General features: G+C 38.2%; 1 protein-coding gene across 1 annotated transcript in view; it reads left to right on the forward strand.

Moving 5' to 3' along the window:
* The window catches only part of TTN (titin), a 307,241-nt gene that overhangs the window by 197,917 nt on the left and 94,086 nt on the right, over positions 1–15,238 (forward strand). Inside the window, exons 209-229 of the mRNA XM_087917042.1 lie at positions 130–227; positions 2,434–2,602; positions 2,688–2,954; positions 3,602–3,868; positions 4,205–4,483; positions 4,582–4,990; positions 5,090–5,214; positions 5,321–5,587; positions 6,189–6,458; positions 6,731–7,033; positions 7,133–7,435; positions 8,321–8,508; positions 8,597–8,711; positions 9,574–9,858; positions 10,534–10,685; positions 10,782–10,929; positions 11,677–11,854; positions 11,945–12,066; positions 12,208–12,495; positions 12,582–12,878; positions 13,198–13,384. Of these exons, the coding sequence (XP_087773168.1) occupies positions 130–227; positions 2,434–2,602; positions 2,688–2,954; positions 3,602–3,868; positions 4,205–4,483; positions 4,582–4,990; positions 5,090–5,214; positions 5,321–5,587; positions 6,189–6,458; positions 6,731–7,033; positions 7,133–7,435; positions 8,321–8,508; positions 8,597–8,711; positions 9,574–9,858; positions 10,534–10,685; positions 10,782–10,929; positions 11,677–11,854; positions 11,945–12,066; positions 12,208–12,495; positions 12,582–12,878; positions 13,198–13,384 (4,717 nt within the window). The remainder of the gene's footprint in view (positions 1–129; positions 228–2,433; positions 2,603–2,687; positions 2,955–3,601; positions 3,869–4,204; positions 4,484–4,581; positions 4,991–5,089; positions 5,215–5,320; positions 5,588–6,188; positions 6,459–6,730; positions 7,034–7,132; positions 7,436–8,320; positions 8,509–8,596; positions 8,712–9,573; positions 9,859–10,533; positions 10,686–10,781; positions 10,930–11,676; positions 11,855–11,944; positions 12,067–12,207; positions 12,496–12,581; positions 12,879–13,197; positions 13,385–15,238) is intronic.

The following is a 15,238-nucleotide window of genomic DNA, read 5'->3' on the forward strand; positions in this document are numbered from 1 at the left end:
TCCTCCGATAACTTCCATTTTGTTTAATTTTACTCTTCTATAAAAGGCAATGCAGAGCAGCTTTGGTTATAAAGATTCATTTTTATATAGTTCTGTACCTAATTGAAATATACACATTTTCTCTTCCAGCCCTTCGTGTTGAGTTCCTTAAACCTCTTACTGACCTTGAAGTTAAGGAAAAGGAAGCAGCTCGGTTTGAATGCGAAATTTCCCGGCCATCTGTTAAGGTCTGTGATATTTAGTAAATCTAATACCTGAACTTTTGAATACATTTTATATAGAAAATCCTATCACTTATCAGAATTCAACCTGTTTCCATCAAAGAGTTAGATTATAGCCATTATGCTTATGCTAAGTACTTGCATAAACTAAACATTTTTCGTTAGGCTTTGACTGTAGGCAGTCATTATCTACCAGATTCCTGTAACTGTTTTTCCCCCCCCACTCTCTGTCATTCTCCTTGCTAATAACAAAGATAAAAAGATATATAGATCTTTTATTCTCTAACTGAATCCTGTATATAGACAGAATACATTTTATATATATTTCATTAGCATATTTTAAAAATTGTAACTATTATTGGTGTAAAATAATAGTTGCCATTTTTAAAATATGCAAATGAAATATGTATAAAAATGTACTCTGTCTCAGCCAGTCCTTGAGTATTGAAGATTTGTCTTTAAATGAATCCAAACTTCAGCTCCTCTTTAGGACAGTGATGATTTATTCAATATATCAGAAACAACAAATACTCTAATCAGACAAGAATGGCTAAAAGCCAGGCAAGGTTAGCATTGGGTTTGAGTTTTCTCTCCTTTTATTATCATTATCATGAGACACCACACCACACCCAGGCCTATAAGCAGTTCTGGCCATGCCTAACCTATTATCTCTAAATGCTATTAACCTATAACATGTCTACATCCCTAACCTATTCCAACCTTCACTAACTGATGCCCACTGGTGCCACCTTCACCATGTCTTAACTCAGTGCTTAATTACCACCTATATGTGCCCCAACCCCAGGGGTGGGATTCAAAATTTTAACAACCGGTTCTGTGGGCGTGGCTTAGGTGGTGGGTGTGGCTTGATGGTCATGTGACTGGGTGGACATGGCTTGGTGGTCATGTTGTTGGCTGGGTGTGGCCAACTCAATATCACTCACATCGAGGCACCATCTCCTCGCCTGGCCTCTCATGACTGTGGAGATGCTGCAACAGTTGTAAGTGTGAAAAATGGTCATGTCACTTTTTTCAGTGCCATTGTAACTTTGAATGGTCACTCCACACAAGCAAAGTACCAGCAAAGCAGGGGAAACCAAAGACGTTCCAGAGACAGGAAGTCTAGTCCTGCCAAGAATGTAATAAGGGTTAACGGAAAGGCAGTTTCTGTAAGCAACACCAGAATGTTTCCTTCCTGTCTTGCTTACAGGATTAGGCCAGTAATTTCTTTTAACAACCAGTTCTCCAAGCTGCTTAGAATGTTAACAACTGGTTCTAGCGAATAGGTGCGAACCGGTAGAATCCCACCCCGCCCAACCCCCTCTAACAATATGCACCTCATCAATACATGAAAAAAGCCATTTCCAAACCCGCGGTTGTTTCAGAATCCATCCTGCAGCTCACAGCTCTGCTGAGTCATTCTAAAGCAACCTTCAACATCATCGGCTAGCACGCAAGCAGCAATACAGATCTAGAGTCAGCCGAGCTAAGGTGATATTCTCCACTGCCAGCTGACTTGCTGCAAGGTGTGTTCGGAGCTGACGGGCTCCATAGGAAACTCGGAGCCCAACACTCTGTTTATATGCTGGATTCAGTTAAGTAATAAAAGATTTATATATCTTTATTAGTGGAAGTCTTACATCATGTAGAAAATACCACATAAGTATTATGGGCTGTCAATTGATGGCAAAACTCAAAATCCTTCTTTGCATCTGTATATACTTCACAAGTTCTCTGTGTCCAAGCCAATAATCCTATCAAAATAGCTAAAGCCATTCACACTTCAAAACTCCCAATCGGCTGCATTTGTGAGAATTTTCTTCCACACAAATTTTGACTGATCACGTGGCCAGGTTTTTTTTTAGAAATAAAGCTCTGGGGATGTAATCTTCCACTTGTTCATTCAGGAGTTGAAATCCTGGGCACAGCACCCTTTTATATTAGCAGTTCTTAAAAAGCGATGCAATAGCAAAAAAAAAGAGACGCAATAGCAAAAAAAAGAAAAAGCTATTCTAGCTGGATAAACAGACCTACAAAGTAAGATTGGGATGTTTGGTTCAAGCTATCCACTTCAAACTATCAAATCAAACTATGTTGATTCAATATCATCATTAAATAGAGATTTCATTTCTTTACTAACATTTTGAAAGCTTAATCATACCTATTATTGTCTTTGACTCAATTTCTTATTTTGTCAACAATGTTAATACAGGCACAGTGGTTTAGGGATGGAATTGAAATTAAAAAAGGCAAGAAGTATGACATCATTGCGAAAGGTGCCCAGAGAATACTTGTCATCAACAAATGTTTACTTGATGATGAAGCAGAATATGCTTGTGAAGCAAAAGCAGCCAGAACTTCGGGCATGCTTACAGTGATAGGTAAAACTGAATCCCACCCCCCTTTTAATTTTATTTTATGCAAATTGCAGTTGTCATGAAATAAAACTATGGTTCCTTTATGCAGAGGAGGAAGCTGTCTTTACTAAAAACCTGCCCAATGTGGAAGTTAATGAAACAGACACCATCAAATTTATTTGTGAAGTCTCCAAACCTGGTGCAGAAGTAACATGGTTCAAAGGGGACCAGGAGTTGCCAGAGGGTGGCAGAGTTGAACAAAAAGTTGATGGCCGAAAGAGAATTCTGATCATTCACAATGCTTGCCTGGATGATATAGGACCCTACAGTTGCAAGCTTCCAAATGCTCAAACAACAGGCAAACTCAAAGTCAATGGTGAGATGCTTGCTTTGAAATCTTTCAGAACCAGAGGGTGGTTAAGTAGGCAGTGAAATGCTAGGCTTATTTGCTGCTTAAGCATAATAAGTTTCAAGTCTATTCCAAAGCAATCTCTGGTTGTGTTAGACCACAATTCCTGGTATGGCATCCAGGAACATCTTTCTAATTTAAAAATGGAAAGTTGACATTCTGCAAAAGATGCATCATTTTTTTTAATTCCAATAAGTTCTCTGGGCCCATAAACGTCTTCAAAAGTAGTATTTTTTTTTAAAAGGCTAGTGGCTGCATTCATCTGGTATTTGGGAGGTGGGCAGAGATAGAATAAAATAACAGAGTTGGAAGGGGCCTTGGAGGTCTTCTAGTCCAACCCCCTGCTTAGCAGATGCCAAGAGGGGAAAAAAGCAAGCTTAGATAATAGAATGGATCCTGCTTGTAAATTAGTGCCTTAGATTAGAAAACCAACAATCAATTTGTGAGAGTAGAAACCATCAACATTATTTCAAATTTCCAAATATGGCTATCAAAAGGCTGGAAACTCATAGTATCACAGCATCATCTGCTGAATAAAACAACTACATTTCAAACTGAGTAATCTGTCTTCTTTTCACTAACAGCTAAATCATAATTCATAATGTCTTTTACAGAGCTTTCAGCAGAGTTTATAACTAAACCTCAAAACCTTGAAGTCATTGAAGGACAAAAAGCAGAATTTTCCTGCTCAGTGTCTAAAGATGGCGTTGATGTACAGTGGCTCAGAGGCGATACTGTTCTTGAAGCAGGTGACAAATATGATATATTTTCTGATGGCAAAAAGAGAGTCTTGGTCATCAAAGAATCTGTCTTGGATGATGAAGGACGTTATACTGTCATGCTTGGAGATGTCAAAGCAAAAGCACAGTTGAAAGTGATTGGTAAGTTTCTTTTTCCTCTGCATGTCTACTATGCATGCTATTATGAGCCACGGTGGCACAGTGGTTAGAGTGCAGTACTGCAGGCTACTTCTGCTGACTGCCTGCTGACTGCAATTTGGCAGTTCAAATCTCACAAGGCTCAAGGCTGACTCATCCTTCCATCCTTCTGAGGCGGGTAAAATGAGGACCCAGTTTGTTGGAGCAATATGCTGACACTGTAAACCACTTAGAGAGGGCTGTAAAGCACTGTAAAGCGGTATATAAATGTAAGTGCTATTGCTATTATTGCACGGTTCAATGTGCAGCTTACAAATGATGCGCTAATTCCGTTTACAGAAAAACTCAAGATTGTTATTCCACTAAAAGATCAAACTGTTAAGGAAGGAGAAGAGCTTGTCTTCAACTGTGAAGTTAATACAGAAGGTGCCAAAGCTAAATGGTACAAAAATAACGAACCGATATTTGACAGTGCAAAATACATCATGGTCCATAAGGATTTACTGTATTCTCTAAGGATCAGAGATGCTCATCTGAATGATCAGGCAGTTTACACAGTAACACTAACAAATCTGCGAGGAGAACACGTCAAGTCAGCTGCTAATTTAACTGTACTTGGTAAGTGCTCTACACTAGCAAATGATCCAGGATATCAGTTCTACCCAACTTTAGATAAGAGCTTAAAATCATTGCATTTAATTAATCTCTCACCACAGAGGAGGATCTCAGAATTGTTGAACCTCTTCAAGACATTGAAACCATGGAAAAGAAATCTGTCACCTTCTGGTGCAAAGTTAACCGTCTCAATGTAAAACTTCCATGGACGAAGAATGGCGAAGAAGTCACTTTTGACCGTCGCATCTTATACAAAGTGGACAGATACAAGCATTCCCTTATTATTAAAGATTGCGGGTTTATAGATGAAGGGGAGTACACTGTCACTGCTGGCCAAGATAAATCTGTGGCAGAGCTTATCATCACAGAAGCACCTGCCGATTTCATCGAACATTTGCAGGACCAAACAGTTACTGAATTTGATGATGCTGTCTTTAGTTGCCAGCTTTCCAAAGAGAAAGCAGCAGTGAAGTGGTACAGAAATGGGCGTGAAATAAAAGAAGGCAAAAAGTAAGTGCTAGTTCAGTTGTTGCTGTTTCTGCTCTTGTTTCTCAGCAGAATACATAATCCTGGTTTCTTCCCCCCCCCACCCCCCCATCTGATCTAAAGGTATCAGTTTGAAAAGGATGGAAATCTACACAGATTAATTATAAAAGATTGCAGACTAGAAGATGAATGTGAATATTCCTGCGGAGTGGATGACAGGAAATCCAGAGCAAGACTCTTTGTTGAAGGTACGTTTGCAGCTTTGATTTATGTTCCTTCCCAAGTCTCAGTACTTTTTTAAAAAAAGTTAAAAGGCGGAATGATAAAACACTTGTTTACGGATATTTCTATCAGAAATTCCTGTTGAGATCATCCGCCCACCACAAGATGCTTATGAAGCTCCTGGTACCGATGTCATCTTTTCTGCTGAACTGAATAAAGATAAAGTGGAGGTCAAATGGCTGAGAAACAACATGATTATAGTCCAAGGTGACAAACATCAGATGATGAGTGAAGGGAAAATCCACAGGCTGCAGGTCTGTGAAATAAGGCCCCGTGACCAAGGAGAATATAGATTTATTGCCAAAGATAAAGAAGCTCGAGCTAAGCTAGAATTAGCAGGTAAGTCTTTCAAATTGATTTATCACAGCAAGAAAGAACATTTATAGATTAAAAAAAAAACACCTTTCAATTCTCCTGAACGTTAATTCCAGAATTCTTACAGTAGTTTCAATGGGAATGAAAAACTCCCACAAAAAGTACACACATCTTTCTTGTGTGTAGTGCTATGCAATTCTATTATGTCTTAATTTCATACGTCACTGCTATTTCTTTAATACCTAGCACTTATTTGTTCTATACGGAGGCTTTATCAGTTATTTTGAACATCACTGTGTGAAAATCTTACATTACATTTTGAGATTTTATATACAATATATAAATTCAGTTTTTATGCACTGTAATCTCTACATTCAGGCAATCAGAAAACTTTACCCATCTTAGAGAAATTCTCTGTGAATTATAAAGGTGATAACAAGATGCCATTGTTTTGCATTTCAAGAGGCACCCAATACCACAAAACTGGCAGTTACAATTTGGCTTACCTAATACAATGAATTATTTTAAGAGTTCAAGGTTCACTTTGCTTTTCCTTATCAAACTCAGTTGAATGCATCATTTCTGTAACATATTTTCAAATTCAAATTTTTATTATTTCCCTTAGCTGCTCCAAGAATAAAGACAGGCGATCAAGATCTTGTGGTAGATGTTGGCCAGCCATTAACCATGGTTGTTCCATACGATGCTTATCCACGAGCAGAGGCTGAGTGGTTACACGAAGATGAAGCCTTACCCACTCAGACGGTTGATACTACAGCTGACAGTACTTCTTTCAGAATTCCTTCAGCCAAGCCATCACACAAGGGAAGTTACAAAGTTATACTGAAAAATAAACATGGAAAAGCAGAAGCTCGCATTAATGTTCAAGTAATCAGTAAGTTCTTAACTGCCAAAAACTTTACTTTTAGTAAGTTTTCCCTGATAACAGTAGTTTAACAATGGTACCTATATTTTTAATACGGAAAGCAGGAATTTAATAGTTAAAAGAAAAGGCTGATTAAAGTTCATAATAAAGAGATTTGATTTGATGGCTAAAACTGGAATTAAAATAAATAAATAGTCATGCAACTCATTCAGCTATAAAATTTATGTCAAACTCAAGATTTGCCATTCCGTTAAATGCATCGTGCTTCCTTTCCCTCTAAGATGTCCCTGGCCCAGTGAGGAACTTGGAAGTCACAGAAACATTTGATGGTGAAGTCAGCCTTGCATGGGAAGAACCAGAAAGTGATGGTGGTAGTAAGATTACAGGTTATGTGGTGGAAAGGCGTGACATCAAACGCAAGACCTGGATTTTGGCAACTGATCGTGCTGATAGTTGTGAATACACAGTAACTGGCCTTCAAAAAGGTGGCGTGGAGTATCTCTTCCGTGTGAGTGCAAAAAACAGAGTCGGCACTGGTGAACCTGTGGTAACAGATAAACCCGTTGAAGCAAAGAGCAGATTTGGTAAGAAAATAGTTCCAGATACTTGAGAAGATTAGGGCTATTTCAATATCTTAGAGTAGAAGTAACACAAGTTTGTATTTTTTTTTCTCCACTTTGCAGAGGTGCCAGGTCCACCTCTCAATGTACAGGTCGCTGATGTGAACAGGTCCAGCGCAACTCTTACCTGGGAGCCTCCAGAATATGATGGAGGATCCCCAATTACAGGCTATGTGATTGAGCTGCGTGACAGAGGATCAATTAAGTGGGAGCCAGCCATGACTACGCCAGCCCATGAATTATCTGCCACATTGACTGATGTGGTGGAGAACAAAGAATACTTTTTCAGGGTCAGAGCACAAAACCAAGTTGGAGTTGGCAAACCCAGTGCATCCACACATGCAGTGAAGATAACAGATCCAATTGGTTAGTATGTTGACAACAAGAGAGCAGTTTTTCATTATCTCTCAGGGATAATTTTATTTATTTATAAATTTGAGCATAGAAAAAATTTGAGGAGAATTAAGGGAAAATATGAGAAAATAGGTTCAGTCTTTACGATTTAAGAAATCATTAGCTGTGACAAAAAGAGAGAATATCATATTCAAAACAGGTGGCCAATTTCTTTCAAGTATTTTCAATGTTTGTTAAGGTAATTACCCGTTAGGAGAATGAGCATACAGGGAGACGTATTTGAGATAAGTTAAATAATACACACACATCACACAGATACACTGTACAGTAAATGTAGATTTTTACTTCCAGAAAGGTTTAAGTTCAAAAGAAACAGTCCAAAGTCATTCACAGGTAAATCAGTCATTTTTCAATCCAGGGATAATCCAATAACAAAGTCCAGTATCATAAACAGTTCAGTATCAGTCTTACATCAAATCCATGAATAACAGTCAAGTAGAAGGAACAGCAAAACTCTCCAACAGAAGGAAACAGAGACTCACTCACTTCTGAGACTAAGACTAAGACAACCCAGGTTTCTGGCTCCATCTTATGGCTGTTTGAGAAACCACGCCCAATTACAGTTTTGCATTTTCAGTATGAAAATGTCTATTCTGGTTTATATATTTCCAACCCAAATAGCTGTTAGGTGACTTATATTCCTAACAATGTTCATGGAGGAAGATTCAATAGATTTGAAGGATATTTCAGTAGAAGGTCCTGGCCAGGTTCTACTCTGCTATTTTAGGAATAGTCCAAGATTTCCATGGACACAATTTCATCTTTTTATCTTTATATTTTGTGCATCCTTCTTGAAAGGAATAATATTTAAACTTTCCAAATTACTGTGTCCTGCAGAAAGACCAAGTCCTCCCATTAACCTCGACCATTCTGAGCAAACTAAGTCATCTGTGAAACTGACATGGGAGCCCCCACTAAAAGATGGCGGCAGTCCAATTTTGGGCTACATTATAGAGCGGCGTGAAGAAGGAACGGATGACTGGATTCGCTGCAATGTAAAACTTGCACCTAAGCTTTCTTATACTGTAAGTTGTAACTTCTTTCTGAAAGTTCATGAAGCATTGGATTGTTTTCAGTTGATGTCATTTACAACAATTGCCCCTGTCTTGGCAGGTGACTGGACTAACACCTCTAGCTAAGTATTATTATAGAGTCTCTGCAGAAAATGCTGCTGGTGTATCAGATCCAGCTGAGGCTATTGGACCACTAACCGCAGATGATCCATATGGTAAGCAGATTTCGTTTATCTCTGACATGTCAGCAATTCAAAGTAAATGTTATACATGCTTATTACTAAAATCAGTCTTCTAGTTCAGGGATATCAAACCCATGTTGTCACAGCAGCGTCACGTGACGTATTGGGACCTTTCTCCCCTTCGCTAAACCGGGCTTGGGTGTGGCCAGCTCGTGACGCATCTGGCCCCTGGGCCAGGGGTTTGACAGTCCTGCTCTAGTTCTTGCGACTGAAGCATCCTTATGACAAAACAATAGCTATGTGCCAATCATCTGTTTAAAGCAAATCTATTGCAGCCATTCAGAGGTTTAGTTGGGGTATTTTAAAGCTTTTTAAGGAATGCTGGTGATAGCTGGCAAAGCAAGGCTTTGGGAGGCGTTGCTGTAACCAAACCTTTGCAACTACTTCACATTTTCACAATGTAGATCCTGAAGTAGACTTTTCTATGAGCAAAAGATCTTGTGAAATGTTTCATGCAGTTGTCATCACTGTGTAGAAATGGAGGACATGATAAACATTTGCATGTAGTTCTGAGATATAATTAAGTTTTATTCAAAGGGATGTTCTTGGTTATGAGAGCTACTATTTCATGCTGCTTGTTAAGCACATAAAAATAGTACCTCTATCTTCTATAAAATTTTTATTTAAACAGAACTGGTCTTACTATCAGGTTTCTTTACTCCAACTGTATCAGATGGGAGAGGGAGAGTCTTACATCAAACAGAGTGTCAGCTTATAATAGTACCGGTACTTTCAATTATGACAACTATCTTTTCATAGCTACCATAAATAAAAAAGTAAATCCATCATAGAAATTGGCACAAATTAATTGGCACAAATTGTGTTTGTTTTTCAGTTGGACCTACAATGGACTTAAGTGGCTTTAAAGATGGACTTGAAGTTATTGTTCCAGAGCCAGTCAAAATTCGTGTTCCCATCACTGGATACCCAGTTCCCACTGCCACATGGTCAGTGGGTGGCAAAGTTTTAGAAGATGGCAATCGGGTGAAAATTGAGACCAGTATTGCCTTTGCAAAACTGACTATTACGCCAAGCGAACGGCCAGATAAAGGCATTTATACTCTGAAATTAGTCAATCCTGTATCATCCGTATCGGGAGAAATCGATGTTAATGTCATTGGTAAGCATTCAGTTTTAATGTCAGGTAAATGTATTTGTATTATAAATTATAGTAAATTAAATGAACAATCTGAGAATAATAAATGACCAAATGAATAACAATCAGCACCTTTCAATATATATAAAACACTCAATTACATTAATTTCTACTTTCTTTTTCACTGTGAAATTCCAAAATATAAAAATGTTGTCATTAAATAAATATTCAGGATACCATTTTTTATGCACATACTCAGGATTAAGCACTACTGCAAATATTTGAAGATAATTTTAATTATATAGGTATCAGATGATATATGTTTTTTTGAAAATAAAAGCATGATAAATTAGGGCTAAAGCCTATTTCTGTAAGCCCCATCACCAAACTATTTCATTTCAAACATCAAATAAATCCCTGCTATGATTTTGAAATGCCATTAAACCTTGGCTCTTCCAGAGGATCTTTCGGAGTGAGGTGAATTTTAGTTCCTGTGGGGATGTAGTTCCTGTGTCACATTGTATCTGGTTGTTAGGTTATTGTGTGTTGTGTTGTATTAGGTTTTAAATCTGATTGCTGTATTTGGCATGTAAGCTACTCAGTCACTAATGATCAAAGTGGTATATAAGTTTCAGTAAATATATAAATAAATATACAGCTGTGTTATAGGTTTATAATATAATTTATATTTATTTTCAGCTCGCCCAAGTGCACCAAGAGAACTAACAGTTGGAGAAATAACTAGGAACACAGTACAGCTAACATGGGAACCTCCTGAAAGTGATGGAGGAAGCCCTTTGACTGGCTACCTTATCGAGAAGCGTGAAGTGAGCCGCAAAACGTGGATTAAAGTATGTTTTAAACAGAAAAATATTTTTTAATAAAGCCAGCTTTTTAATTTGCAAATAACCTGGACTGTGATACGAAAGAGTGTCTTGTCTTTGCAGGTGATTGACAAGGTTCTTGATCAAGAATTTACTATCCCAGATCTTGCCCAAGGAAAAGAATACTTATTCAGAGTTTTAGCGTGCAATAAATGTGGACCAGGAGAGCCTGCTTACATTGATGAGCCAGTTAACATGACGGCACCTGCTAGTGAGTTTTCTTTATTAGCTGTTCTAAATCATTTTGGATTTCTGCATGTTCTGTATACAGGTAGTCCTCAACTTTTGATTGCAACTGAGCCCAGAATTTATGCTGCTAAGTGAGAAATTTGCTAAGTGAGTTTTTGCAATGTTTTATGACTTTTCTTGCCACATTTGTTAAATGAATCATTGCAGTTGCTAAATTAGTAATAAGGCCGTTAAGTGAATCTGGCTTCTCCATTGACTTTGCTTGTCAGAAGGTCACGAAAAGGGGATTACATGACCCCGGGACACTGCAACAGTCATAAATATGAGCCAGTTGTCAAGCATCCAAATCTAAATCACGTGACCATGGACAACGGTTTGAAAAATGGTCACAAATCACTTTTTCCAGTGCTGTTGCGACCTTGGATGGTCACTAAGTGAACTGTTATAAGTCGAGGACCACCTATAATTACTCAGGCTAAATGTTGTGAGTTGTCCAACCCATTGAAAAAGAAAACCAAATGCAGTCTTTCTGGATGATACCACCATTAGGCTTTCTAATTTCCTCCTATCTAATACATCCATCTGCATACTTGGAAAAGCTGTTTGTTAGACTGCAGGACTTTCCACAACAATAACTGTGGAAAAATTATTATGGTAAAAGCAGCACGGAAGGTCACTAAAAATCCAGATACTACGTAGTGGAAGTAAACGTTTTTTTCCATTCACATTCCACCCACAATGATAAGACAACACATTTTCCCTCTTACAGCGGTTCCTGATCCACCAGAGAATGTTAAATGGCGAGATCCAACATCTAAGTCCATTTTCCTTATGTGGGATCCTCCTAAATATGATGGTGGCTCACGTATCAAAGGCTACATAGTTGAAAAGTGCCAGCGTGGCACCGACAAATGGGAGCCTTGTGGCGAACCTTTAATTGAGACCAAGTAAGTAGCAGCAGTAGGTAGAATTTGTTTACAAATGGTTCTTATGGCACTTATTAATACCATTAACTGAAATGGTATTCTGATTAACAGAATGAAGGTGGAACCACTTCAGGAAGGGGAATGGTATGCTTATCGGGTAAAGGCTCTGAATAGGCAAGGAGCCAGTAAACCAAGCCATCCCACAGATGAAATCCAGGCAGTGGATGCAATGGGTAATTAGTTACCAAATTATATTATAACAACACATAATTTTTATTCTTGAAAATATTGGGGTGGGGGGTGCAACTACACGAAACAAGTTGTTAGATGGGTAACATGTTTTATTCATGCTGTTTTTATTCTCTGCAAATCAGAGGCTCCAGAGATTTTCTTAGATGTGAAATTACTGGCTGGAATCACTGTCAAAGCTGGAACTAAAATAGAACTGCCTGCAACAGTAACTGGAAAGCCTGAACCTCGAATTACCTGGACAAAAGCAGAAAATATTTTGAGACCTGACAAAAGAATCTCCATTGAAACCAAACCCAACCATTCCACAGTAATTATAGCAGACAGTAAAAGGAGCGATAGCGGCACCTATATTATTGAAGCTGTAAATACCAGCGGACGGGCAACAGCAACTGTTGAAGTTAATGTTCTAGGTATGCTACTTCTGTGATTTAATTCTCAGCATCTTCCTAATTGCATAGATGAAGAGGAAGCTCAAACCACTGTTATGTCTCCACAGATAAGCCTGGTCCACCAGCGGCTTTTGATGTGTCTGAAATAACAAATGTGTCCTGCCTTTTGACATGGAATCCTCCTCGCGATGATGGTGGATCCAAAATCACAAACTATGTTCTGGAGCAAAGAGCCGCAGACAGTGAAATATGGCACAAATTATCATCCACCATCAAAGAAACCAAATTCAAGGTGACAAACCTCACACCACTTAAAGAATACATCTTCAGGGTCAGTGCAGAGAACATGTATGGAGTTGGAGAACCAGCACTATCCCAACCTATAATTGCTAAATATCCATTTGGTAAGTTTGTTTAGCTGAAAGGCAGGTACACCTATCTCTGTATGATGATCACATGGAAATTGCTGTTTTGTTTTTTGCGGGGGGCGGGGGGCAGCAGCCACTCCAATCAGTGAATCATTTTGTGAGCACCATCTCACCTCCTGCTCATTTTTGATCTTGCTGATAGTATGGGGCTAATTTTTTGCAGAAGATGGCAATGCATAGGAGGGAATTAATATAAGCAGCTTTCCTGGCAGAGCAATAGCCAGTAGCAACATCCATCTGCATTGAAATTACAAATACATGGCCGCTAATTCTGATTTTCTATTTCTTGGTTCAGATACACCAGGTCCTCCAACAGGTGTAAAGCCTATTGAGATCACTAAAGATTCTGTAACATTAACTTGGACTGAACCAGATGAAGATGGTGGCAGTCCTATCACTGGGTACTGGGTTGAACGGTTTGACCCTGATCAAGATAAATGGATCCGATGCAATAAAATACCAGTTAAAGATACGACATTCAAGTAAGATCATTATATTCTTTTGGAATATTTTGTCTCTATATATAAAAGTGAAATACCACTCATGCATCATCACAAAATCTCCAGAACCATAAAGCCTACAAACTTGAAATTTGGCACTTCCTCTTGGCTTCTAGGTGCTCACTAAGAAAGGATTTTTCGAAATGACCATTGGACCATTAGAATTTCCTATATTATTATTAACATGCTCTGATGCTAAGGAGTTCTACTCACCCTCCCCTTATGAAAAGAAATATGTTCCAAATGCAAAACACAAGCAGAGGAGAGCAGTTTCAGTTTTAGTTTCACAGCAGCATCCAGCTTTAGTACAGACAGTTGAGCTAAGCCATGTCCAGGCTCCTTGTTGTCTCCTTGCTCACACAGCAAATACTGACTGCTTCAGTTTCGAAACAACTCTCAACTCTCTCACACACTGACAGGATACTAGCCAGATGAATACCAATGGATGCTGGTAGGCAGAGGCACAATTTTTCCCCCTTATTTTCCTCCTCAAAAACTAAGCCCAATCACATAGTTTTGTAGCAAAGCACGGGTATAGAGCTAGTATTTTATATTGTATTCTCTCAGGAAAAAAATTATGTTTTCAAATAAAAACAAATACATACACTTAATATAGTATAATGTATGAGAGGATTAATTGGCTCCAAACAATTGTTTTACTGTGCATTATTTGAATCCTCTTAAGTTGGTGGCAATATATATCATAAATCCTCTTCATAGTTATCTTCTCTGCAGTGTAGGATCCACAACTGATAATAACAGAGTAATAATGTTGTGATAATAGAGTAACAATTTATTATTGTCTATCACTGAAGCAGCTCAGGACATATATTTTGATAATGAAACCTCAAAGACATTTTGGCTTTCTAGTAACCTGAAGTGTTTAAATCATTCAGATCTATGTGTTGTATTTATTTCTTTCTAAAATAACACACGTGGATCCTGTATATTAGCTCACAGATGTGCTGGAACTTATATAAAGGACCTTGGAATACTCTAATGATCTAAGTGCTAGAGCCCACTGTAACTACATAGCCAAAAAGGCATTAAGAGTTGTTAATCTAATCCTACGTAGCTTTTTCTCTGGTAATATCACACTACTAACTAGAGCATACAAAACATTTGCTAGACCAATACTCAAATACAGCTCATCAGTCTGGAACCCACATTACGTATCTGATGTTAACACAGTTGAGAAAGTCCAGAAATATTTCACAAGAAGAGTTCTCCACTCCTCTACTCGTTGCAGAATACCTTATGCCCCTAGACTTGAAATTCTAGACCTAGAAAACCTTGAATTACGCCGTCTTCAGTTTGATCTAAGTATGGTATATAAAATCATACATTGCAATGTCCTATATGTCAATGAATACTTCAGCTTCAACCATAACAACACAAGAGCACACAATAGATACAAACTCAAGGTTAACCGCACCAAACTTGATTGCAGGAAATACGACTTCAGCAACAGAGTGGTCAATGTCTGGAATACTCTACCTGACTCTGTGGTTTCTTCTCCAAACCCCAAAAACTTTAACCTTAGACTGTCTACTATTGACCGTACCCCTTTCCTAAGAGGTCTGTAGGGGGCGTGCATAAGGACACCAACGTGCCTACCGTCCCTGTCCTATTGTTTCTTTTATTTTTCTTATATGTACCCATTTCATGTATTCATAACTATGTATATACTTATACCTATTATCTTGTAATTGACAAATCAAATAAATAAATAAAATAAAACAAAAATATACAGCAAACTTTAAAAAGAAACATTGTGAATGTCCTGTTTAAAAAACAGACTAACAGCCAATGCAGAAACATCCATTTGCCCATCAT

This window comes from Pseudonaja textilis, chromosome 1, assembly GCF_049901715.1.
Source record: "Pseudonaja textilis isolate UNSWEBS1 chromosome 1, rPseTex1.2, whole genome shotgun sequence".
NCBI classification, from domain to species: domain Eukaryota; kingdom Metazoa; phylum Chordata; class Lepidosauria; order Squamata; family Elapidae; genus Pseudonaja; species Pseudonaja textilis.